Source organism: Heliangelus exortis, chromosome 5 (genome assembly GCF_036169615.1).
Source record: "Heliangelus exortis chromosome 5, bHelExo1.hap1, whole genome shotgun sequence".
NCBI classification, from domain to species: Eukaryota; Metazoa; Chordata; class Aves; order Apodiformes; family Trochilidae; genus Heliangelus; species Heliangelus exortis.
In genome coordinates this window covers 2,037,163-2,063,456 of record NC_092426.1, presented here as the reverse complement: position 1 = coordinate 2,063,456, position 26,294 = coordinate 2,037,163, and the positions used below count along the sequence as shown (strand labels likewise).

Sequence of the window (26,294 nt, the reverse complement as noted above, 5' to 3'; positions counted from 1 at the left end):
CTAAAGTATGCTCTGCTGTTACATGCACCTTGCACCTTTCACAAAGGGCAAAATTTACTCAATTTAACCAAGATAACGCTGCAGTCAGAGGCTGAGCATTTGTTACAGAACCAGCTCTGAGCAAATACAGTGATGCCAAAGTTTGGTGGGCAGCAGTCCACCAACAAAAAAAAGGTAAGATAATTTACTTGTGTAACGTGCTGCTTAAAAAGCAGCAATGATTTTTTTAATACTCTCCACAAATAAATATAGAAAACTACTAAAAATGCCTGCAGAGTTTATCTGCTAAACTTAACACACCTGTGCCATAAACCCAGGATGCTTTCTAAGAAAACCTCTGAAAACACTGTGCTAGCCAATCCACCTCAGTTTCTAAAGATCACAGAGTATTTCCAGCGATTTAGGTGCTGCACAGTTATAGAGAGTATTGTGGAGTTTAAGGTGAGACAAGGACACTAAATCACTGACAACTCACATTATGTTAAAAAAGGCTTATTCTCAAGGTGGGTAACTTCTTGATGTTCTAAAAATACATATTCAAATCCTTACATGAACTGCAGTCATACCAGAGGGAAGAAGAGCAGTGAGAACAGCTTATAGGCTCCTGAGGGTTCCTCCATTTTATTACAGTTTGGCACTGGCAAGTCTGTTCATGCAATAGGGTAGAGGAGGCCTGGTGCCAGGGTATCCCAGGCAGTGAAACCCTGCTGCCCTGTTTGCTACCACAGCTCAGGGTGTGTATTTCTGTAGGTAACACCTATTTGTGTTGTCAGGATTTCAGTAGTCCCCAGCAGCACATCCCTTTTGAGGTCAAACAGATCGAGCTCAGCAGCTGAACAACTCTTCAGAATTCACAAGGTGCCCAGCCCTACCCCACCTAAAGATTAGTTAAAAAACAAACAAAACACCAAAACCAAACAGAAGAGAAAAAAAATCCAATTTCCAGAAGCTAAACTATAATGTCCCTCAGGAAGATACAATTAACCAACATAACCCAAGAGCACTAGAAATTTCCTTTCCCCTGCTACTAAATGCACTCATAATTTACAGTATTTTAACATTCACGTCCCGGAGCCCCCAGGTAGAACTCTGAGTTCAGAAACCTTTGCCCATTTAAAAGTTTACCTTTGTTTGTGAAAAACATAAATAGAATACTGAACATGCTAATAGAAACATGTTTTTGAGCTGTTTAAGACCAGGAATAACACCAAGCACCGGTGCTTTCACGTTTCAGGGCCAACATGCACAGACACTCCGGATAAAATAAACTGTCTGTATTTAATGTGGTATCATTCAGAATTCTCTTGTGGACAGAATGAATACAGAGTTAAGAGTCATAACGATTGATTTGTGCCAGAACTAATGCTCTTTCAATAGAGAAAAAATGCAGAGGAGGCTTTAATCTGCCACCAGCTTGTTTTTAAATTACCAGAACTGCTTTCTGAAGGAGGAAAAGGCATTGTACGCAATACGCAGCTACTAATAAATAAAAAATGCAGTGACTCGGAAACAAGAACGTAATTTACACACTGGAAAAAAACTCAGCCACAAATTACATCCGTCACCCCACAAAGGACGGGATAGCACAGAGGAACCGCACACGTTTGTAGGGCAGAGGAAGCAAACCGGCTCCACCAGCTCTTGCCCCGTGATGGAAGCCGCTCAAAACAGAGCGGCAGGCAAGCAGGGGCGGCGGCCAGGGACATTTATGCTTAGAGAAGAGGACACAAAAACAAAAAACCCGCGAGGGGAGCAACACAGAGAAAAAAAAAAACCCATCCTTCGCGCCCTTCCCCTCAGAGCCGCCGCCATTTCAAACGCCCGCCCCGGGCGGGAGCGCTGCCCCCGCAGCCAATCAGCGCCCGCGCTGAGGTAAACAGCGCGGAGCTGCCGGCCCCGCCGAGGGCTGCACCCGCCGAGGGGGCGGCCGGGGGAGCCCCCTCCGCTCCCTCCCACCTCCCTCCCCCTCACCCCGGGACCCCTCAGGCCGCTTCTCCCCAGGCGGCTCCTCGCTTCCTCACCCCCATCGCCAGCCAACCCACCCACCCGTCCGCCCGCCCGTCCGCCCTTCGGCTTCCCTCCCCCGCTCGCCCCCCAGCGCCTTCCGTCCGCCTCCTCCCGCCTTACCACGTATCCCCCCCACACGTAGAGAAAGTTCCCGTCCACTACGGCGCAGTGACCGCTCCGCTCCTCGGCCACGCAGAACTGCTCCGCGGAGTCTGCCGCCATCTTAGGAGGAGGAGGAGGAGTAGGAGGAGGAGGAAGCAGCTCGCCTTGCTTCAGTAATCGCGTCCCGCCACCGCCTCCTCCGGGAGAGGCTGCTGCTCTTCGCCGGTCGCTCCCCTCAGGCGGACGGGAAGCGAGGAGGGTCCAAAGTGTGGGGCGTCACCCTCCCCTCAGCGCAGGGGCTGTGGCGGACTCTGCCTCTGCGGCTTTTCCTCACCCCCCGCGGCTGCGTGCGGGGCCGGGGTTCGTCCCGCAGCCGCCGGGCAGGCCTTAAAGGCGGGTGCGGTGCTGTCCGGCGGCTCTCCGCCCTCCCGATGTCCTCCAATCCCGCCGTGCTGCAGCCGGGCACAGAGGTGGCCGTGTGGACGAGCTTTGTTAGATTTGTCCTTGCCTGGCTCCGGATCCTGGGAGTGTGGTGGGTACAGGTTTAGTGAACCCCACAGATCCAGTGCTAGAAGGGAAGGAAGAGTTGGGTCTTAACATGGAAAGTGGTTTAAGAACTGCAGCAGAACTTGCTGTCTCTCTGGAGGTAAAAGTTAGGCTCCTGCCAGAAGCAGCAGCTGTGGAATAGTAGCTGATGTTAATTAAAATAAAACACTTGTATTAGGAGTTAAGACTGTTGACCCCAGAGAGAAACATCCTGTGAATGCAGGGATGGAATGAATTGAATTAATAATAAAACAGGTACTAGAGTAGAGCTTGTGAGAAATTAGAGCTTTAGCATCATGTAAAATGACACTGAAGTGTAAGATTTTCTTCTAAAATGACACTGAAGTGTAATTGTAAGATTTTCTTACAAAAGTGGGACACATACTTCCTCTGCTCTATGTAGGACTTCACTATTCCTGTCAATAACTGCTTATATTAAAATTATTAAGTGTAACTTATGGTTAAAACAGGAATAAGGGTTTGGACGAGTTAAGAAAAATATGGGCAACAGGCAAACTGTCCCTATGTAGGTCAGGTAGAGTGTGATATATCAGAAATGAGATGAGCAGAGTCAGCAGCCCATGGTTTTGCCACTGGAGCAGTGACAGATAGGTAAATGAGTAATCTGTCATGCTCAGTCTAACAAAACAATTCCATCGATTCCCCTTTGGCATGAGGTACATCCAGTGCTGTCTGATTATAAACCAGGAGGCTGTCTCAGCTGGCTCTCAAGCTCTCAAACCATGTGTGCTGGGACTGTAGAGCTGTGATGTCCAACCAAGTCATGACAGTAGTGGAAAAGGAGAGCTTGCCATAGCTTCCAGAGCTCAAGACAGATGGCTCAGTGGAACAGAAGTCTACACTCATGCTGGAATACTTTTATATCTCTGGTGGGAGGCTCCAAGCAACCGAACAAAACCCCCAATACAGCAGGATACTGCAGGAATATGCTTTATGGTCTTGGTTTACTCATATATTAATTTCTTTTTAGATAAGGGAAATTCCTTCATCAGGTGAACCTTGCTTCTTTAGGTGAGACATGAGCTGAATGTCAAAACCAGATTTTATTTAAAGGAGAATAAGCAGTAATCTTAGCAAATAGAAGAACTTATGTAAGCACTGGGTTCAGAATTTGCACCTAGCTGCATGCCTGAGATGAAAACTGGATCGTATTTCCTGCCAAAATAGCTCATCACTGTCAGATGGGAGCTTTCCCACTAAAGAAAGTAGATGCAGCTTCACCCTTGAGCTTGCTCCCAGATGAGGAGGAGTGATTATAAATTATGCAGTTGAGAATGGACAATAGAAGGTAGGCTGACTTTTTTTTTCATCCGTCTTTATATTCCTGCAAGGAATATAAAGGAAATTTTCTTTCAAAGTTGCTTTGTCGGCCTTCTGTGGAACAAAGCTGTGGAGAGATGGAGCTCAGTATGTTCAAATCAAATGCCATTTTTTATCTGTAGAGGAGGTGGCTGCCCCACAAGATGGAAACTATATGAGGTGCTGTGTGTTTATTTATCACACTCTGTTACCAGGATTAGGTATGTTGCAAGATTCTGACTGCTCAGGGCCAAAAGAAAAACCCTGTACAACAGCAGGTCCCTGGTTTTGTTTAGAAACAGCCATGGAGACAGTTGTGTGCTTGTTGGACAAGACAGAACCAGCTGGAAGGGATCCCTGTGTGACAGTGCCAGCACATGAATAGTGATGAGCTGAAGAACAAAGGGTTTTTACCATGTACTGAACTCTCAGGGAGCTCTTAAGAAACTCAGCACCCAGGCAGCACACCTCTCCTCAGTAAGAGCATAAGGGAAAGGGCCAGGGTCCCAGTGCACCCTTCCAGCTAGGAAAGAGCCCTACAAAGCCATAATTAAAGGAAAGCTAGAGTTATGAAAGATATTAAAGATATTACACATCCAAGCAACCAACTGCAGAACCACAGTAAGGCTGCCACCAGCCCAAATTCAGGGCTGGTGAACCTTTGGAGGGACTGAGTGATTAAAAGAATGGGAGAGGAGCATCCCATGCCGGGCTGAAGGCATCAGCGTGTGAAAACAAGACTCAGTCACAGGGGTACAAGCAGAACTGGTTGTTAGCCGTGTCTGATGGAGGTTTTATGGTGGGGAGAACTGAGAGAGAGACTCCAGGTGATCCAGCACAACCCATTCCGGGTCAGCCGAGGGGGCAGAACTTCTGCCCATGAGGCAATAAAGTAATATCGTGGGTTATTGTATTGCACCGTTGCATTATTATTATTATTATTTATTATTATCATTATTATTAAATTCACTGCACCCTAACTCTGGTGGGTGACGCCGCACCCATCCATCCCTTCATCCAGAAAGTCGCAAAACCCGGGGCACCGGCACCACCTTCCCGGAGCCCGGGGTCCCTCATACCTCCCAGGGGCTCACAGATGGGACCCCCAGCCCCCCCCCGTCCTTGCACCCATCTTTCCCCGCAGCCTCCGCCCTCCCCGGGGCCGGGCCAGGCCTTGGAGGGGCGGTTCGGTCCCGTTTGGCGCCAAGCGCCCGCCATGGAGCCGGAGCGGCTGCGGCGGCGCCTGAGCTCCGCGTTCCGGCTGCGCGGGCTCCTGCTGCGGGCGTGAGTAGCGCCGGGATGGGCCACACCGGGGGGGGGTCTCGATGGGACCCCCGGTTCTCCCCATCCCGGGTCGGGCCCGTCCCGGCAGCGGCTGCCGCTCTGGTACCGCTTCCCCTCTCCCTGCCTCCCCGGGGTGGGTGTTTCTCCATCCCGCTTCCTGCTTTCGGGGGTTTCGCCTTGTGGGATTCGGTCAGGGATGGGTCCGCACCTCCGCGTCGCCTCCTCGCCCTTCCCTCCTCTTCCTCGCTCTCTCTCCTGCTGCTCTGGGCCTCTTCATCCATCTCCCCCCATTCAGCACCTGCTGAGGGGTTCAGCAGCACCCAGGGTCTGCCCTTGGTACCTTCTCTGATGGGGCTGCTGGGTGTTTGGGTTGGTTGGATTTTTATATATTTTTTTTGTTTGTTCCCTGCCAACTCTGGGATCTCTTTCCCAGCTTGCACTTGCCACTTTGGTTGTTCAGCATCTCTTACCAGGGGTAGAAATGGTATTTCCAAAGGTACATCATAATTTGTGTTAGTTAGAGATTGCAAGGGAAAAGAAAAGTGATTGCTGCTTGCAGAGGAGGGTGTCATGATTTATAAGAGTGCCTGGGGCTCTTTTACTCATATTTTTCCTCCCAAGATGGTGCATTAATATTAGTTCCATTTTGTTGCTGGCGTGGATGGGATGTGATTATTTTGGACAATGTTCTGGCAATTTCATTAGTGCAAGTTCAGAGCTCCCAACTCCCACGACAAAATGAACTGAGACATTTTGAAGGTCAGGCTGGTAAGCAAAATGCCAGTTTTGATTCACTGGCAGGGGATGTTAATAAGAAAATTGTTGTCTTTAACTGTGAGCCTATAGTTTGAGGATGAGGGAAGAAGTGATTTTCTAATTCTCAAGTTATTTAGAATTAAAGTAATTCCAAGACAGAAGAAATCCTACTTGCACCAAAAGAAATTCCACTTGTCCGGTCCTAATCCCCTCTGTTCAAGAGAGGCTTGAAAAAGATGGAGAGAATTTAATGAAAGACCACCAAGATAATCCAGCTCTGAGGTCCCCAGTACAGGAAAGAGAAGGACCTGTTGTGGTAGCTCCAGAGGAGGCCACGAAAATGATCTGAGGGCTGGAACACCTCTGCTTTGGAGACAGAGGTCGTTTAACCTGGATAAGTCTCCAGGGAGACCTTAATGTGGCCACTCAGTATTCAAAGGGAGTTTATAAGATGGTGACAGACTTTCTAGCAGGGCCTGTTGCATTAGGACAAGGGGTGATGGTTTTAAACTAAAAGAGGGAAGATTCAGGATAGATGTAAAGAAGAATTTTTTTATCATGAGAGTGGTGAAACACTGGCACAGGTTGGCCTGAGAGGTGATTCCTGTCCCATCCCGGGGAACATACCAGGCCAGGGTGGATGAGTAACCTGAGCAACCTGGTGTAGTTGAAGATGTCCCTGCTCACTGCAGGAAAGTTGGACTAGATGGGCTTTACAGGTCCCTTCCAACACAAACCACTCCATGATTCTATTTAGAGGGTTGGAGAACTTGGTGTGGCAAAAATGCAAAGGATTTGGGGCTATTCAGCCTCAAGAAGGGAAGGCTCAAGGAGATCTGTTCCCAGTCCTTCTAAAAAAGGTGGTTATATATACTCTCTTCTCAAGGATGTACAGTGACGGGGGAAGAGTCAATGGGTGCAAAATAAAATCTTCATTGTAAGAACAATTTTGGAGAGGTGGTGAAATCTCCCTCACTGGAAGCACTCAAGACTTGGCTTGATGGAGCCTTGAATGGCATAACCTTAAATTCCTGATTGTGGCAGATGTGTTGGACCAGCTGGTCTCCAGAGGGCACTTCCAATGCAGACTTTTCTATAATCCTATGAAAAAACCTGTTCACAAGGGGAGTAGCTAACCAGCAGGACAGGGCTGAGAGAGGCTGTGAGACCTCTGTCCTTGGAGATGTTCACAATTTGACTGCAAAGTGCTGTGAGCGAAGTGACTGATGTGTTAGGGCACAAAGCTGGACCAGGTCCCTTAAAGGTCCCTTCCCACAGGAGTCTTTGTGTGATTGTATGACAATGAGGTTTTCTCATCTCCTTTTTATCTCCAGTGTTTTCAGTCCCCTTAATTTGTTTTCCTTTGATTTAAACTAGTGCAATGTTATGCAGCACTAATTACTTCTGCTTTTTTAGTCACAAGGCGGTTATTAATTATGTGCAAGTCTGCCAAAACTGGCATGGTTTGTAGAAATTGTATTGAATATTAACTGCTTTTTGAGCTGACTTTCTTCATTGGAATTAGGGATGCTCTGAAGTATCTTACTGAAGCTCTTCAGTCCATCAGTGAAGTAGAACTTGACAATGTAATTGAAAATGTCATCGATGCTGTTGAAAAACAGCCTTGTAAGTAAACAATTTCTTTTCCTTAAGCCTGCTAACTTTATCTTGTGCTTATGAGGTTATTCAGACAAAGACAGAGTTACTGACAGTGTATGCACTCAAGTGTCATTCTGGTCTACTGGGCTGATCAAGATAAATGTATCTGTTGACATTCTGTGTTGTTAAATACTGAAGTTTGTAATGTCAGCAAAAAGGTAGTGTTTTGCTATTTAAAAAGTTGGCAGGCTGGGGCCTCCTGAATTTTCCAAGAGTAGGGAAATTTTTCAGTGCTGGTTGCTAAGTGCACCTTGCTGAGTTTGTAGTGATATCTTTGCATCCTAAGCTGTCATTTCAAATATTAAAATAAACCATAGAAATAATGAGAAATTAAATCACTTGCTATTTAGTAATCCAGGTCCAGATCAGGGTTAGGGTTATTCACAGCTTGGCTGTGGCTGCAGGAGGGAAACAGTTGCATTCCTGCATTCCAGATCACCATTCTGACTTCTAAGTGGAGTGGGAGATGTAAATGTATCAAGAGAATGGTCCAGCATGTTAACCTAAACCAGCTGTGGATGGAGTTTAACCATCACCTGAATCTAACATCAGCTGCTGATCTTCTGTTACACCAGCCTGATCTCCAGTTAGTAATATTTATTGGGCAGAAGAGGCTGGTAACAGCTGGGGCACTGTAGCACTGGAGAAGCTGTACCAGCTGTACCACTTGGAATGTGAAAGTAGATCAAATTCTATAAATTATTAAGTCCAAAAGTGGAATCCAGAAAACTGGGCAATCTCATAAAACATGAGGCATTCAAAGAGCTGAGCTTTTGCTGGTGAAGTTCTCAGGAGCTGTTTGGTTCTGGGCACACCTGAAACTCCTTCATCTTGGCAGGACTGCCTCTTGGTTAGTGGGGCCATTGTGTCCTGATGTACACAGATTCCTGCTCCTAAGCACCTTGAAAAGCACGGGGTTGTATTTCAGAATATACCTGACACAGCCTGACAGCACAAGGAGCTGTAGCACCTTTAATTAAAAAATGTTCCTGACAAAGGTGTCACAGGTACCTCGTGTATCTGTGCTTACTGAGATCATGAGAACCAGGACACTGGTTGGAACTGGCTTCTAGGTTTTGGCCAAGGAGATTCAAATCTGTATAAATATGATCTAAAATGGATACTGGACCTTAGATGAGTTTAGGAAACCTCCTCAGCCTATCCTAGTTTTAATTTGAATTAAATCATGGGTGGGCACGTGCCTGCTTGGTAGTTTTAGTAGAGCACAGACTGCAGAAGTTATGGCTGTAGATTCTTTCCCTAGCAGTGGATTATAGAAGATCAAACAGGGAGTAAAAGCAGTTCAAAGAACTGTTTCCTGATCTAGCATAAAGCCTGGTGGTACAAATTCACACATTCAGATTTTTGAACCAATTTGAGTCTGTACAGGAAGCGCCAGGGCCAATGTAGAATGTGCAGTCAGCACACTCACCAACACCTGACTTTGTCCAGGGTGGAATTTTGTGCTATGAATTCCCATATTATCCAGGTAATACTCATGAGTTGTTTGAGGTTAGGGCTAGAGATGCAATTCAGATGTGCTGGTGCCATTATTGCTCTGTTGGTCACCACTGTCTGACAGGAATTGTCACGTTACTTCTGCTGCTCTGAGCTGGGAATTCAAGGACAGGGAATTCAAGGTTTTCCTTTACTGGTTTCTGTTCCAGGAGCCCAGTTATGTTCAGCCATGCTGACCAAGTTCTTTTGTGAACCTGCATTGATTGGTCTTCACTTTAAATTCAGCAAAACATAAGTGCTTAGAAATGTTTTTAATTTTCAGTTACCAGTTTACACCCATTAAGACAACAGTGTGCTGATGTCCAAAATTTTGTTCAACTGTTTGAATACTTTTTTATGACAGCAATCTGTGTGATAATATCCTGGAACAAAATTAACCTCCAGAATGTGAAAGCTCAGATCTAACACATTTGTAGTAGATTTGGTGCCTTTGCATAAACTATAATTTAAATTGTTTTCTACGTTCAGGGAATTAATGGGGAGCACAGTTTATGTGGGGGTTATTTTTTTGCTCGAGATGTATCCTTCTGCTCAGATTATTAAGTGATCCACTTGTGAAGAGAAAACATCATGTGCCATTAGCTTATTGAAAATATGCTTATTTCACTCTGTAATACATTCCTCTGAGAAGACCAAACCATTTTTTTTTTATAAAATATTTGAGACCTACTTACTTTCTTCCTTACTCTTTTCCCTAGGCTGCAGTTTTAATCCTTCAAAATTTTCTTTTCAGTGTCATCTAATATGATTGAACAATCCACAGTGGAAGCAGCTGTTCAAGAGTGCAGCCAGGCATCAGATGAAACCATGTATGGTGACATGATTTTTTAATTTTATTTGAGGTTTATGGGAGTTGGTATGCATTCCCTTATTTCTTCTTGGGAAATAAATGTCAGGCATTTTCTGCAGTGCTACACATGCAGTAATTGCTTTGTGCTTTTGTCTCCCTGGTACTGTTTTTGAAGGTTAGTAACAATCCTTCTAGGAAATTTGTTCTCCTGGATAGGCCTCCAGGGGATTCTAAATATAATGCTGACATTCTGGGATTGAAATGCTCTGGTTATGTGTTACATGTGACACAGGTTGAATGTTAACCTATGAAATAAACTAACAGTTGCAATGCAGAGAGAACTAGTTACCTCTCTCCATGGCTTTATTTCCTTTTTTCCTATTTTCCTTTTATTTTTCTTTATTTTTTAGAATTATCTAAGGGCATTTTAATGTCTCCAAGATACTTCTGTTCTGAAAGCACCTGGAAAAGCTTTCACCCAGGATGCTTGTTTCTGCTTTTTTGTATAGCAGGGCTAATTTTTGAAAACCATGATAGATTTTTACTCTCTGATAATAAAGCAGAGAGCAATTACTTGAGCTGAGAACTTCATTTCTGATTGTGATGAATGTGTTGCCTTTACTATTTAAATAGTGTTTAGTGTGTTGACATCACCATGCAAAGCATGGAAAGAAATGGTTTGCTGAGCATGTCAGTCTCAGTGTCAAGCCAATTTGGTTTTTATTTTCTTCTTGTTGTTGCTTTACAAACTTGATGTATTTTTCACTCCAGAAGTGAAACCTCTAAGGAGAGAGTTGCATCCTTCTCTCATTTTTAAATAAATTTCTGAAGAATTTCCTTTGTTGGGTTAGAAGGGGCAGTAGTATCCAATAGATGGAGTGATGTGGGAGAAACAGTGATTATGCAGGGTGATAGTAATCAGAACAAATACAGTTTTGTTCCATGTGTTTTGGTCCTGTTTCTTACATCCACCTCTGATAATGTGGTAAATGTGTTCTTATTTCAGAGAAAATGTTTTCAACATTATTGGAGCCTTTGATATTCCACGTTATATTTATAATTCAGAAAGAAAGAAGTTTCTACCGTAAGTCCTGCATATTTTAAGTTTCAAGCACTTCTTTTGAGAAAAAAATTTATATTTCTGCATGGTTAAAAGTCTGTTTTTTGATCTTTTCCTCTTGGTTCTGCTCCTCTCAAGCTTCATTTGTCTGTAAAGAGCCAGTTGGACTCTGTGATAAATCCTGGCTCATATCTAAATGTGCTGCTGGGTTTTTCTTAGTCCAGTAGGAGGAAGCTGAGCTGGGGATCTGTATCTCTGTGGCAGAGTATTCTGTGCTGCCTGTCATATTCCTGGCTCTGAAAATTAGGTGTTTATCAGAAATTAAAATGTCCAACCATCTTTATGCCATCCAATGAATAAAAGAGGCAGTAAGGCTAAGGGTATAAACCAATAAATGTACTTTGTTTTGTTGGTTTTGGTGGGTTTTTGTTTCCATTTGGCTGTTCTGTAGGGTTTTTTTAATATTTCTGTTCTGTCTGTTGCATGTATTATTTCCTTGGATTTTAGCTTGCAACTCTCTGAAGCCCTGGGGGTGTTTCTGAAGGGAGCTACAAAAGCTAAAAATGGAAAATTAAGAGCAACTGGTGATCTTCCAGTTTGGAGGAAGGAAGAAATAGTTGCAGGAGTTGGTTGTAAATGTTTTGCCAGCTAAAGAATTTACCTTTCACAGCAGGCAGCCCTGGCTGCTGAGCCAAAAAGCTTGAAATAGTTGAGCTGAGGAATGGTGTGTGGTGTTCACTGCCAGGGGTTGCAGCCTCCTTCATATGATCTGCAACTCATTTCCCAGCTTTGGTCCAGGATTCTGCCACTCCAGCAACAGCAATCTGTGTGTTTGCAGTGGGTGTTTTATTCCAGTGCCACTTCCCAGTGCTTTCCAGGCCATCACAGGCAGAAAACCCCATGAAGACAGTTTGCTAGCCAAGAGGAAGAAAATGCACTTGTTCCTGGCTGCTTAAAAGACATAACTTCTTTTAAAAAGACTGATTTCTGCAGAGTTCCATTCAGGTGCAAAGATAAATCTCAAGGACTGAGTTAGAGGGAAATAAAATGCATGTAGCCTTTGAAATGCAGAAGCACAGGATCCATAGCAGAAATCTGCTTCATTGAGTAAATAAATTATGCAGTAGTGTTACAGCTTTTGCAGCCTCCTACAACTTCTTGATCAATAAGTCATTTCTGCGTGGGCCTTTTTTAATCTTGGCTTTGTTAAATTTCTTGCAGCCTGTCAATAACCAACTTGCCAGCACCAAATTTATTTGGAACTGCCAGAGATAAAGCAGAGTTGTTTCGTGAACGTTACTGCATCTTACAACAGGTCAGAAAAAGGTTTTGCTTTTCTATAAACAAATAAAAGCCTGTTTTTTTAGTATATTTTTACATGTAGAGAAGTCCTTTGTGCCGCGGTGCTTTTGAGGGGTACAGTTAAAATAAAATCTGAATAAGAGCAGGGTCCTTCCTAAGTTGTGTTGGTCTCTTTAGCTGTTCCCATGCAGCATGATGAATTCATAGCATCACAGAATAATTGGGGTTGTCAGGGCCCTCTGCAGGTCCCCCAGCCCAACCCCCCTGCAGTATCAGGGACACCCTCACCTAGATCAGGTTGCTCAGAGCCTCCTCAAGCCTCACCTTGAATATCTCCAGGGATGAGACCTCAACCCCCTCCCTGGGCACCCTGGGCCATTGTGCCACTGCCCTCATGGGACACAACTTGTTCCTCACATCCAATCTAAAGCTGCTCTTCTCTAATTTAAACCCATTGTCCCTTGTCCTGTCCCTCCAGGCCCTTGCAAACTGTCCCTCTCCAGCTTTCCTGTAGGAAGTTCTATTTAGCATCATGTCATAGGAGGGGATTATATGTTTTTATGTGTGTCCTGCTCTCTTCCCTGCTGTAGGCTGTCTCTGTGCTACCTTCAGCATGTCATTGTCTGCAGGGCTGGGTGGGATAATGCAAACCTGAAGCTCTGCAAAGCTCTGATCCAAGCTGTCCTTCAAGCACTGGAGTTTGCTTCTCAGTTTTCAAAATGCTCAAGTGAGAGCCAGCCCCCCCTTGTCACCTCTTGGTGGCACATGCATCTTGTGAGCAGCTGCAGAACAGGGTTTCCCAGCCATGACTGTGATGCTGCCTGTGGGCACTGAACCATAGAATCCTTTTGGTTGGAAATGACCTTTAAGATCCCAGTAAGTTGGGATCTAGCTGCCTGCTTGCTCCTGCTTCTGAATTGCATCCCAGTGAGAGCAGGGATGGGGTGGGGAGTGGGGATGGGGAGCAGGGATGCAGTCAGCTGCCTGCAAGAGCTGCTGGGCCAGGTGGTGTTTGCACTCAGACACCCCCAGCAGCAACAACTCTCTATCTACCAGGGGATTTGCTGCTACTGGGAGGATGTGTACCACAATTTGGGAACCTCTGCCCTGGAAGACCAATTAACCATTAACTAAAGAAGCTTTGGTTCAAACATGAGTGATCTGGATTAGTGAAACCTGCTGGAATTGGCACACTCCCACCAAACAGCAGCAAGAAGTGTCCAGCAGGGTTTATCCTCTGCTGTGCCATTGCACCTCTTGGCCTGGTGGTTTTGTGGAGCCTCTCTGCTGTTTTGGTTTTTTGGGTTTTTTTTTTTTTTTTTGGTCTCTGGTTTTGTGTGTGGGTGTCCCAGGGACTCCTTTCCCACCTCCAGGAAGGGTCACTGGACAGGTGAAGGACACTGATAGGAATCACTGTGTGTGCTACATGGGCTGGTAGCCATGGGTTTGCTCAAGGGGAGGCTTTCAGACTGCAGGAAAAACAGTGGAAGAAGTGAAAATTTCTGCAATGCATTTTTTTTTCATGCTCTCTGCAGTTTTATCTGTCAGTGTAGCTTGCTCCTCTTAATTAAAAAATGTAACATGCTCACTTGCAGGCCCTGCTCTGAAGAGAAACCTCCTGGTTTTCCACACAATTAGCATTTAATACAGTTTACTTCCCCTTGCTCTCTTACCCCTTCCTTCCAGGTAGTCACAAATAACTTCTAGAGGCATTACAGATGCTTTGCTGTTACTTTTTGGGCTTAGTTTTAATGTCTAGTGTTACTGATCATCCATTTCTCAGAAGCAAATTCTTGTCAAAAGAATTGATTATGCTCACCAAATTAAATGTTGTGGGATAAAATGGAGGAAGAGAACTGTAAAAAATATTTTGTAATAGTGGTTATAATGAATTAGCTTTTTGAAAGTGCTCATTTATTTGTAAACTGGATTACTTCAACCTTGGTTTCTGCAGAGGACTCACAGACATGAGCTGTTTACACCTTCAGCAGTCGTTGTTCATCCTGATGACAGAAGGAGCAAATTCCAGGTAAAAAGCTCTATTTTTAATTTTTCTTGGAAAGGAAACTGTACTTGTGTTACACCTTAATGCAGTAATAGTTCTCTAGTGACTTCTTAGTTTGACATCCCCTATGGGCTGAGTTATTTTCCATCATTTTCAGCCTGTATGCCAAAAATGCAGTTGCTTGGCTCAGATCAGCAGGATGCCCAAGCCACTCAAAAGCAGCTATGGAGTGCAAGAGAAATGTGGCTTCCTGGGGTGGAAAGGCATTAGCCATTCAGCTGATGACACTTTGCTTCCCTCTGCTTCCCTGCTGCTTTCTTAAGAACTAAATTCCCAAACCTACAGTTGAACAAAGTTGATAACTTTAGGGTGTTCTGTTCCCACCTGAGCTTTCTCATATTAAATGCTCTCCCTATGTTAGACACTTATTACTTATTTTTGAAAAATGATGAACATGTGTGTCACTGGGTGCCAAGTAACAGCTTTTGCTGGAGTGTCTTCTGTCACCCATCTGAAGTTCCCTCATAAATACAATTGGTGTTGCTGTTCAGGCTGGCCCTCTGGTTAAGATTGGATCCTGATGAGGATCCAATTACTACACTTGGTGTTCTTAGGCAAGAGCATAAATTTCCACTTATTCTTTTCAATTTTAACCCAGTGGCAAACAAAATAATCACAAGAAATGTACACTTGCTCAGTAGTTCTTTATGCCAGCAGCCATTATTGGAAATCTTTCCCTAGCTCCCTTATATTTGGCATTCAGAAACATGTCTCTGATTTTTCTAATGAGCCTGTTATTCTCTCACAGCTCATTTGTGTATTTCTGTAAAAACATGAGCTGTGTGGTGCTTTGTTGTGCTTGCTTGGGAATAGATACATGAAAAGTTTGATTTAATTCTTGTTTGCCTTTGGTTCCAGCTTAAAACAGTAGAAAGTCTACTGGGTAACACAGCCAAAGTGGGAGAAGTGATTGTGCTGGGGATGATAACTCAGCTCAAGGAGGTAGGTTGCTTTTTCTTTGTGGAGTATCTGGGTCACCACCATTCATTCAGTGTTATAACATATTAAAAAATGAGAACCTTAAATATTTCACCACTTTATCCTGTCAAAGTGGCTCTCCCATCAGTGTCAGTGGTGCAAGATCCATTCCCTGAGAAGAGACTTTTCCACACACAGTCAGTTCTACACAAAATCTGAGGGGAAATGTCTGTCTTCTCATTACAGAGTTTTGGAATGCTTTGTGCCAGCAACCAGAACCAGTTCTGTTTTCTAGACATGCCTCTTCTTGAAGTGCTGCAGCTCCCAGTGTCTGTGTTTGGACTTGCCATGGCACTGGGCTGTGATTGTAGGGCAGGGGTTCACCAGCAACTCAAACTGCAGCAGCTCAAAGGGAAGGTGCAAAGCTGCACCTGACTCTAAACTACATTGTTTTCAGTCCTGCCAGTGTGTTTTATGCTTGCAGTATTAAAAACTGCTAAATTATTACTCACTGCTGAGTGGTAGTAGATACTTCTGATCAAAGCACTTAGGTGTTTGGATATATTTTGCTTTATTAATTGCTCCTGTTTTTTAGGGGAAGTTTTTCCTGGAAGACCCTACAGGAGTTGTCCAGTTAGACCTCAGTAAAGCCATATCCTTTTTCTGTGATGTAAGACCCATAGGCCTGGAGAATTTAAAACTGAATAATAAATCAATACCCACGACTACAAATTACACAGTGAGGATTGCAGCTCAGTCTTCTCCCTTCTTCTCAAATGATTTGGTTTCTGTAACTCAGTGCCCTTTCCCAGAGGCTCTTAGGACAAGGTTAGTATTCCTCCTAGTGGAAGCAGGAGGTGTTCCTTGTTCAAGGGCTGTTTATAACCTTCACCTGCTCAGCTGCCTGGGGATTGCCTGGCTCTTACAGCAGCTTGGGAACTTCCAGGAGTGTCCAAATGTCTGACACCAGTGGGAAAGCAAACCTTGGCTAAAAAACTAGTTCAAGGGTCCTGATCTAAGAAAAATATATTTCTTAACCTTCCTGCACCAGTTCCACAGTGGTTTATATACTGAATCATCCTTTGTTTTGGCAGAAGGTAAAGCAGACTCTTTCTCTCAGCTTGTAATAAGTTATTCTGTTAATGGGTGTTGCTGCAGTTATGTGTCTGCCAGATGTGGCTGAACAGACAAGTCTGGCATTGAAGCTTGACCAGAAGCTGAGTTTGTGCCTGTGATTTTTGGCCATAAGCCTTTTCTGTTATCTCATGGCCTCTGGAGGAAGAAAACCTGAAACTCCTGTCAGTGGGGTGTGAGCATCCACAGCAGCTCTGAGGATTGGCCCTGGTCAGCCTGGCTCCAACATGCACAGAGGAGATAGAGCTGCTTTAGGCAGACAGAGCAGAGTAGTGAAACAGTATGATTTAACAGTCTGAAAAGGCTGCTTTCTGTTGGCAAAGCTTTGGTCCCTACGAGGCTTTGGGGAGTCTTCTCACTAAGATGATGGAAGGGTTTGCAGTCTTGGAGCATTGGACATGGCAGTGGAACAAAGGCACAGGGTGCCCAGGGAGGGGGTTGAGGTCTCATCCCTGGAGATATTCAAGGTGAGGCTTGAGGAGGCTCTGAGCAACCTGATCTAGGTGAGGGTGTCCCTGATACTGCAGGGGGGTTGGGCTGGGGGACCTGCAGAGGGCCCTGACAACCCCAATTATTTGATGATTCTATGTTTTAGCAAAATTATTGGTCATTTCTGTTTGTAGGATATTACTCCATGCAAGATACGTAATCCCAGTCTGTTTTCTAAGAATTATGTTTAAAATCTGTAAAATTAGCTAAATAAAAGCCAATACCAAGAATGATAGTGGGGACAAGTATCACTTTGTTCCTTCTGTTCCTCTCCCAGGTGAGACAGCTCTCCAGAAAGGGTGCAGTTTGATGGACACCCTCCCAGGGCAGGACCAGCAAAAACGATTCCTGCTCCCCTACATTCTTACCTAGTTGGGTTGATAAAGTTGTTTATGTAGCTGTGCAGTAAATCTATTTAAAGAAGTGACTGGGATTAAAAAAAAACAACAAACCAAAATACAAACCAAACAACAGTTGGTTTCTTGCTCAGCCTGTTTTTCAGCCAGATAGTTCCCTGGTCTGGGTCACCACCGAGCAGCACAGGGACTGGTGCTATCAGAGGAGAGGGGTTGGTGGAGGTTGGGACTGAGCTGTGCAGCACAGCTGCCAATTCTCTGACTAATGTCTGGGACATGATGTTGTTAGAAGAACTAAAGGTTATTTTGTTGTTTGAAAACCTCTCAGGTTGGTATGAAGATGAAGTTTTTCATGTGAACGCTTTTGGATTCCCACCTACTGAGCCTTCTGCTACCACCAGGTATAAAACTGACTCTCAGCAGCCTCCCTCTATATTTTGTTACAGGTTTCTAAGTGAGGAGGTTATTATTTTATCATTTCTGTGACACTAAAGTGTGCTGTTCTTCCCCCTCTCCAAATGCCTAGAAATAAATACAATTTGAAGGAAGCAGTTCTGGTCTCCTGGGAGCAGGACTAAAGCCTGGAACATGAGCAGAAAAACCCTTCCAAAGGCTGTGGGGTTCTGCAGGGTAATAACAATTGAGATCTAAGCTCTTCTCAATTGCAAAATTAGATAACTATGACATGAGAAGAAGGAATTCTTTGTTGCTCAAGGAATGGATGGAGGGAGAAGCAGTGATAAATATTACCCCCAGAGATGGTCTGTTAAATCATAGCAGGGCAGCACCTCTGCTTTACATCCAGGTGACTGCCATTTCTCTTCCTTGGTTTCTCCATGAAGTCCTGGGTGACTATTAATACCATCTGAGCTACCAATAATAACAATAAAAATGGCTTAGGCAAGTTTTAATCACAACTGCTAATGATTTGGGAAGATAAAAGGTCTAACTGGAATGTTTTAATGCTGTAGAGCCTTCTATGGGAATGTAAACTTCTTTGGAGGGCCTTCTTCAGCTTCAGTAAAGGCTTCTGCAAAACTCAAGCAGCTGGAGGATGAAAATGAGGATGCCATGTTTGTGTTTCTTTCTGATGTATGGCTGGACCAAGCAGAAGTACTGGAAAAGCTTCACACAATGTTTTCAGGTAGGTGAGAACCTCTTTGACTCAGATCCTAGTTTTAGAGAAAGAACTGGGACCATTTTCCTTAGTCCTTGGCAGCACTGAGGGGTGGATCTGATGGGTTCTGGTCCTTGGTCCCCAGCTGTGGCTGTGTCCCCCCCTTGGCATTGGGCTGGGAAGTCAGACTCCACAGTGAGATACTTCAGGGAATATCCCAGCAGAAAGCTGATTACCTGTGTTGGAAAATTAATTTCATGCTGGTTTAGCTTTGAGAACTCTTCATTGTGTGGTTGCTCACATTTTTTATGAACTTCTGTTGTGAGAAAGCTAGAATAAGCCCAAATGTTGCATTTTTTTTGGTGGGATCCCACTGAACCCAAGTCCAAAGCCAGTGAAGCCTCAGTCTAATTTTAGTGGCAGCTATTTGCTTTGCATGGTTGCTATATTTCTTTTGGATCTTTGTCTTACAGTTTTAATAACTGGATTGGATTGGATTTTTGCAGGCCAACACTTCCTTTTCATAAATCACTTCATACTAACCTTGTTTTGGACAGTAGCCATTTTCTGTGCTGTGACAAGAACATTTCCCTTGCTCCTGAAAGTTTAGTTTAGGCTTAGTACAGAGAAAACTTCTTACTCATTGGAGATCAGCAGTCCCTTGAGTGCTTTCTGGTTCTACCCATGAAAAAAATGTCAGTTACCCTTAAAATACAAACTGCTTCCTCCACGCATCATTACATGAGTGATGTTGACAAGAGTTGGGTAGCAAGCATCTGCCAGCTCCCTGAATTGCTTCTTTGTATTCCAGAGGAGTTTGGGAACAGCTTGTCCTGTCTGTGTTAGGTAGAATGGAAGTGTGAGAGAGGGTGGCTGCTTGAAAAATAAAATTAAGGGTGGGAAACTGCTGCTCACCTAAAGAAAACTGGAACAAATTGCCACACTGGGCCAGGAGTTAGGAAACCAGTTCATTATCTTGATCTAAGCTGGCAAGGTCCTTGAAGCAAGCTGAGCTGGAGTTGAGACTGCATGTGCTGAGGTAATGAAGGGACTTTGGCCAGTGAGGTTGATGTCCTCAGCTCAACTGGCAAGGATGCATACGTTGCTATTCTGAGACCTTTTTTTAGTAGGGAAGTAATAAGCTTCATAATTACAACCTAAAATTAATAGCTGAGTGGAATAGCAAGGAATAAAAAAAAAAAAACACCACCTCGATGAGCCATTCCTCTGGTATAAATAATTATGCCCTATTTACCAACTGGATGGAAAAATAGTGAAGTAAATCCAAGCCTGGTTCTGCATTTAGGAAAATGGAGAGTAACATGGAGCATGAGATGAATGCCTGAGCAGATGCTTGCATTTTCCTTTTAGTGCTGGGAATCAGGTTTCTTTTTTTCATGCTTTGCTTTAAAGCATGTGTTTCTGGGTGATTAGTGATATTGTGAGGATTCATCAGATCCTTCAGATGCTCAGGCAGTTCCAGTTCCAGCTGCTTTGTAATGCCAAAGAGAGAGTTAAGTGCTGGTATAGCCCTTGGATCAGAACAGTGTGTGGATGTTAATACTAATCCACTGCTGCCTACTTCCAGTTTTTCTCTCTAAGGAAGGAGTGCATCTTAAAATGCTGAATTATTATCAGGTGTCTTAACAGCAGCAGAGCCTGAAGTGCTGCTTCAGTTTCTGCCTTTGGTGGGATGGAGTGGAGGCTGAGTGCTGGCAGACAGAGGTGGCTGGATGTTACACTCACAGATAACTCTCTCTTCCCAGGTTATTCCTCTGCACCTCCAACTTGCTTTTTCTTTTGTGGGAATTTTTCCTCTGCACCATATGGGAAGAGCCAACTCCAGTCACTGAAAGGTAGGGAAGTCTTTGTGTGCAGTTGGCTGTGTACATTAAATTAAAATAATGCTGGGAAAACAAATCAGGGGAGCAGAAAAGAAACCTTTATTTTCTAAGTGACACATTTTTAATGTACTGAAGTACAAGGGTGATTCATGTAATATGTGTTTATTGTCTAACCAGGTGTTGTATCATAGACTTTTTTTTCCTGACTCTAGGTTCTTTGAAGGCTCTTGCAGATATTATATGTGAACATCCCAGCATTCTTAAAAGGTACACAGCAAAGTGCTATGAAAATGGACCTATATTTTGTGAAATACTGATTTTAATTACTTCAAGAAACTGACAGATACCATGTTTTCTAATTATTGTGAGCCAGCTGTGATCAGATAGCAAGCTGGTCTTGTAAATGGCCTGTAAGTTTGTTCTAAGAGCAGCATAAGGTTTTGATTTTATCTAAAATAGAGCAAATAGAGCCATGGAGTGAGCAAAGGTGAAACTGCATCTCCCTGGGACATTTTCCCTGTGATCAACCTGTGATTCATAGAATCATAGAATCCTAGGGGTTGGAAGGGACCTCAAAGATCATCTAGTCCAACCCCCCCTGCCAGAGCAGGGCCCCCTAGAGTACATCCCCTAGGAACGTGTCCAGGTGGGTTTTGAATGTCTCCAGTGAAGGAGACTCCACAACCCCCCTGGGCAGCCTGTTCCAGGGCTCCGTCACCCTTACAGTAAAAAAATTTTTTCTGATATTCAACTTGAACCTCCTGTGCTCCAATTTACACCCATTACCCCTTGTCCTATCACTGGTCACCACTGAGAAAAGCCTAACTCCATCTCCCTGACACTCACCCCTTACATATTTGAAAACATTGATGAGGTCACCCCTCAGTCTCCTTTTCTCCAAACTAAAGAGACCCAGCTCCCTCAGCCTTTCCTCATAAGGGAGATGTTCCACTCCCTTAATCATCTCAGTAGCTCTGCGCTGGACTCTTTCAAGCACTTCCCTGTCCTTCTTGAACTGAGGGGCCCAGAACTGGACACAATACTCCAGGTGTGGCCTCACCAATGCAGAATAGAGGGGGAGGAGAACCTCTCTTGACCTACTAACCACCCCCTTTCTAATGCACCCCAGGATGCCATTGGCCTTCTTGGCCACAAGGGCACATTGCTGGCTCATGGGCATCTTCTTGTCTACCAGGACCTTTCCCCCTGGAATTCCCTTGAAATCAGCAGGGTTCTGCTGCTTTATAAACTGATACTGAAGTCTTGATGCTGCCATGAACACCCACAAGCTTTCTGTGCCAGCCCCCAGATCTGAAACACTGACTTCTGCCTTCGTGGTTCTCCGTGGCTCTCAGTTTGAGAACTAACCAAAGTAATACAATCCTGCAAAGGAATCTCTTTATTTATCCCTTCTTGTCTCCCTGCTCTGTGGGAGACCTTTTGCAGGCCTGGAGAGCTAAATCCTTTCTGCATGTTTGAATATAGAAAGGAAAATCCAGCAGGAAGGCAGCCAGGCTTAGGCTTTCTGGCTTCTGATCTTTGAATTTATAAGAGCAACCCCCAAGTAAAGCTTATTCCCAGAATGAGCCCCAAAACCAGGAATGGCCAAAAGCTGCATGGTTGTTTGCATGCACTGTGGAGGAACAGCAGTGTATTACCAATGTTTAGATATCTCTAAGGTCATTTTGTATACAAGAGATATGTTGAACATTTTACAGCAGTCGATTTGTGTTTGTTCCTGGCCCTGAAGACCCCGGACCTGGCTCTATTTTACCAAGGTCAGTTTGCTTCATCTTGCCAATTTTTTTGAATTTTGAGTTAAATAGTCAAGCAAGTAAGTGTCTCAGTTGATACATTGGTTGCTATTTATTTTAGACCTCCCCTGGCTGAAAATATTACAGAGGAGTTCAGACAGCTGGTGCCATTTTCAGTTTTCACCACAAATCCTTGCAGGTGACAATGTAACTTACTGTTGTTTTTCATGTTATGTTTTTGCTGAATTACTAATTTGTGTGCAGATGTAATTAAAAAAAATAAAATTACAAGTTTTGGAATAATTTGTCTTAAATTTTTCAGATTAATAGAACTCTTCACTTGTATTAACTGTAATGAGTTTTAAATAGATTAAGACATAAGTAAATTAGTGGTGAAATGAAGTAGTGCTAAAAAGTTTGATGGCAAGTATAAAAATCCTGCTCAAACCCATTTTTTTCCTGAATCTGGAGGGAATGAAGGGAAGATGGGAAAGCATTAATTCAAATGTTCTTTCATTTGGCTGTGTTAGAGGGAGATCAACTTTATACTGCAGCTCCCTGGGGTTTTTTTTTTTTTGTTTCATCTCAATTTATTTTACGTCATTAATGTTTTCCATTTAGGATTCAGTACTGCACCCAAGAAATAATTATCTTCCGTGAAGATCTGGTAAACAAAATGTGCAGAAACTGTGTCCACTTCCCTAGCAGCAACATGGACATTCCCAACCATGTGAGTGACTTTTCTTCTCCTTGCCAAGATCACCTTGACCCCTTTTTTTTTACCTGCACTCCGGGCGCTCTGCTCTGCATTCTGACGGCACGTTGCAAAAATAACCAAGAGGGGTTGTAAGAAGGGTTTATACCTTCAGTAGTAGTAATTTTCACTTCCATCCTGATAGTAAAATAGCTGAAGGCTGATGGCATTGAGTCACTCTGTCCCACTGCAGGTGCCCTTCAGCACAGGACTTTGCAGCAGCTGACCTTGGTGTACGTGCATCAGCAAGGGACGCTGCACCAAGAAACCTTGATTCCTAAAGGCAAAGTTTAATACAAATTACCTTTTTTTCCCCTAAGATGTGACCAATTACCCGGTGACATTTGCAGTAAAAGCAGCATGTCACTTTCCCAAAAGGTCATCTGCTTCCTCTTGCCTTCTCACTTGAAATCTTAATCCTGCTTCTGATCCATCAGCACCAAGCTCTGAGTTGTGGCTCCAGTTAACGAATGCACGGCAGGAGCTGATGAGATTTCCTGAAATAATTGAATGACAATGATCCAGGCAGCACTGCTCATTGCAGTGATGCATGGAGCCAGTTTCTGTTTATTCTAAAGTGGCTTTTTTGTTTTGGTTGACTCAGAAACTTCTTTGAGCTCTTTCCTCCTTTGCTCCACCACGACAGTGCTCGGTTTCTTTCTGAGCATGGGGAAGCCACAGTGGGCACTGATGCCCCTTGCTTTGGGTGTTCATGTTTGCATACCTGGGTGTGTATTGTGCAAATCACCATTTCCCTGTACTCACACACAGCTTTCCCCTGCTTAGAAGGGAAGGAATTGTGAAAGAAATGTGGAATGACAATTGCAGTGCTTTCTGCAGATAAAAACATGAAGTTGCTTTTGCATACTTCAGTTTTTCTCTGCCTTTGCTGCCTCTCATTAGTCTGTTTGGTTTTTTTTTTAACTTTAGCCATCAGTGTAAAAAGATGAATGAGGGAAATTTTACTAACAATAAGTTGAATTACTAGTGACTTGAGGCTTTGTGCAGATAGTGGAATAACCAAGCCTATGGTTTGTCCATTGTTTTCTTCCAGCAGAACCCCCCCCACCAAATTGCTGTAGTGATTTTGGCCCTTTGGGGAAAATGGAGCCTAATGGCAGCTATGTTGTTGATTAGAGATAATAAAAGCTTTCAGGGGGCTTGAGGAGAGAGTTTCAGGAACCAAAATACCCTGGGCTGGGAATCTGCAAGATGGAAAAGCAAAGGAAAGAGGACAAATGTTGTCTGGAGCAGGGCAACTCCCAGAACAGCCCATGGGAATAGAAATAATTTGGGAATCAAATTATTTCCCCAGTACAGGGAAAAGACTGTGTTTAATTATGAGGCTTGTGATTGACCAGTGCTGCAAGCAAAAGCCCTGAAGGGAAAACAACACACAAAATAAAAGTTATGGCAGTGTTGGTACTTCCTGGCTTGGAGGAACAGGTAAGCAGAGTCTGTGGTTTGTTGGAGAGTCTGATGGATGAAAAATAGTTGTGGCATCTCCCAGTGTTGGCCAGTGGGTTTTAGAGAGGATTTTATGTATTTAACAAAATCCCAGCACAACAACCAAACCAGCAGCAGCCTGTAGAAATCACTAATAATCAGGGGGAGTGAGATACACAAAAAAACTTCTACATTCAAAGCTTCTTTATTTGCAGAGCATTAACATCTGCAGAAATGAGTTTGACTTGTCCAGAACCAGTCCAGGTTAACTATTTATGTGTCTCTTGCAGTTTGTAAAGACAATATTGTCACAGAGCCATCTGACACCACTGCCACTGTATGTCAGCCCTGTGTACTGGGCCTACGACTACTCCCTGAGGGTGTACCCTGTGCCAGACATGCTTGTCATTGCAGACAAATATGACCCATTCACTGTCACCAACACTGACTGTCTCTGCATAAACCCTGTAAGATTTCCTTATTCCTTACCAAAATAAGAAGGGGAGTCACCTGGACTCCTGTCATTTGCTATTTGTGCAGAATTTTACTGTGATGCAAACGTTTTTCTTTACAGGGTTCATTTCCAAGAAGTGGATTTTCCTTTAAGGTATTCTACCCCTCCAACAAGACAGTTGAAGACAGGTAAATATATTCAGTTTCTCATTTTAAAGTATTTTCTTAGTTGTTACCTTTTAATTATCAGGAAGAACACAGAAAATCAGTTCTATAAACAGAGTGAGTATCAATGTTCTAGCAGTTAACACAGGCCTATGTTTCATACTTAGTGTAAGAAATCCAAGTGCCTAGAACTAAAACAGTAAATTCAGAAATCAGTCAGATAACAATGATGAGAAGGGTGAGCCAAAAGTGAAAGGGAAGATAAACTGTACTTCATGATTTTCAACCATTAAGACCCAATTTGAGAGCTGTTTCTGGAGATGATGCCTGTTATGTAGGTTAATTACACTTAGGAATAATTCTTGGTTTGTTTTGTCATCATCAAGCCACTTTCATGCTTTGATTTCATGCATTTTACATCTGTATTTACTTATTCCTACTGTGCTTTTCCAATGGCTGGAAGAAAAGGCCATCTGAAACAGCAAAAGCTGTCAAAAAGGATCAAAAGGCTTGAAGCTGTCATAAAAGTTTGTCTTGAGTTTGAAATAATGATGATAGAAAGCAGTGGGAAAAATGTAAACTTCTCTTGTTGGGTTCAGTTTCATGCCTTGTGGCAGAAGCTGTTTTGCTCTAACATGGGTGTGTGAGACCCCAAACTCCCAGAGGAATTGCTTGTAGGTCAACCCATGGAACTTGGAATATATAAAATATCATACCATGAGATGTTTTGAATAGCTTTAAAATATTGCTAAGTCTTTTGTAAATAATAATAAAAAATAGAGCAACATTATTTATTGTGAAGTAGCTCTTAAAAATTAAATACAGTTTTTGTTTGGTATTTTCAGCAAGCTTCAGGGTCTCTGAATTTCTGCAAGACTGAGAAAAAGGAATGAGCCTCTGCAGAGCCAGCTGGAGCAGTTGTAGGTGGATTGATTTTAGGATGTATTCCATGCTGTTTGTAACAAATGCCAAAGCCCCAAATGATGTATTTTGTACACAAATAAACTTTTACAGGAAAAGACACTTGTGTCTATTTAGGTAACTCCTGTGGAGTCCCAGTGAATTACAGAAGCACAAAGAAAGGCAGCTGGAGGAACCAAATGCACGTGGATCAAACAGGATATATCTGTCCATTAAAAAAAAGTTAGAACTAGGGAGAACTTTCACCAGGCAGAGCTGTACTGATAGTTATCTGCAGGAGATACTGGAAAGTGGGCAAGAAAGGTCTGGATGTTTGTGAGGTGTTATTTAGTTCCAGCAGTAGGTAATGTTTGTGTTGTTAGGCAGGGCAAGGAGAAATCCAAGGGCAAGAAGGGACAAGGACATGGTCCTCTGCAACTTGAGCAGAGGGCAGGGAGGAGGAAATGTTGCTGAATGAGCAATCAGGAAAGTGGGAAAGAGACAAGAGCCTGAGTGCTGCATCAGCACTGGTTTTGGCAGCCCTGGGGACCTGGT

The 26,294-nt window shown here is 43.7% G+C and overlaps 2 protein-coding genes across 6 annotated transcripts in view; one reads left to right on the top strand and one right to left on the bottom strand.

The window, feature by feature from the left end:
* KLHDC1 (kelch domain containing 1) overlaps positions 1–2,269 on the bottom strand; it is a 28,594-nt gene extending 26,325 nt beyond the window's left edge. For both annotated transcript variants that reach the window (XM_071745099.1, XM_071745101.1), the window contains exon 1: positions 2,128–2,269. In XM_071745099.1, coding sequence (XP_071601200.1) covers positions 2,128–2,229 — 102 coding nt within the window. In that variant the 5' untranslated portion in view covers positions 2,230–2,269. The remainder of the gene's footprint in view (positions 1–2,127) is intronic.
* Positions 2,270–2,510: 241 nt separating this feature from the next.
* POLE2 (DNA polymerase epsilon 2, accessory subunit) lies at positions 2,511–25,860 on the top strand. Of its 4 annotated transcripts, none has more exons than XM_071745097.1 (19): positions 2,511–2,641; positions 7,541–7,641; positions 9,926–10,001; positions 10,989–11,066; positions 12,264–12,357; positions 14,299–14,373; positions 15,268–15,351; positions 15,923–15,979; positions 16,376–16,424; positions 17,635–17,707; positions 18,278–18,450; positions 20,190–20,279; positions 20,480–20,534; positions 21,986–22,045; positions 22,143–22,220; positions 22,643–22,751; positions 24,512–24,688; positions 24,796–24,863; positions 25,685–25,860. In XM_071745097.1, the coding sequence occupies exons 1-19, from the start codon at positions 2,541–2,543 to the stop codon at positions 25,701–25,703; spliced, it is 1,617 nt and encodes a 538-aa protein (XP_071601198.1). In that variant the 5' UTR covers positions 2,511–2,540; the 3' UTR covers positions 25,704–25,860. The 4 variants fall into 4 exon arrangements, with proteins under 4 accessions (XP_071601198.1, XP_071601199.1, XP_071601197.1 ...); XM_071745098.1 differs by lacking the exon at positions 2,511–2,641 and adding an exon at positions 4,026–4,155; XM_071745095.1 differs by lacking the exon at positions 2,511–2,641 and adding an exon at positions 5,106–5,259.
* The last annotated feature ends 434 nt before the right edge of the window (positions 25,861–26,294 follow it).

Coding starts and splice junctions, on each gene's coding strand:
- POLE2 (XM_071745097.1), top strand. CDS start 2,541: ATGTCCTCCAATCCCGCCGTGCTGCAGCCGGGCACAGAGGTGGCCGTG. Junction 15,352..15,922: donor TGATAACTCAGCTCAAGGAG/GTAGGTTGCTTT, acceptor CCTGTTTTTTAG/GGGAAGTTTTTCCTGGAAGA. Junction 22,046..22,142: donor CCTGGCTCTATTTTACCAAG/GTCAGTTTGCTT, acceptor TATTTATTTTAG/ACCTCCCCTGGCTGAAAATA.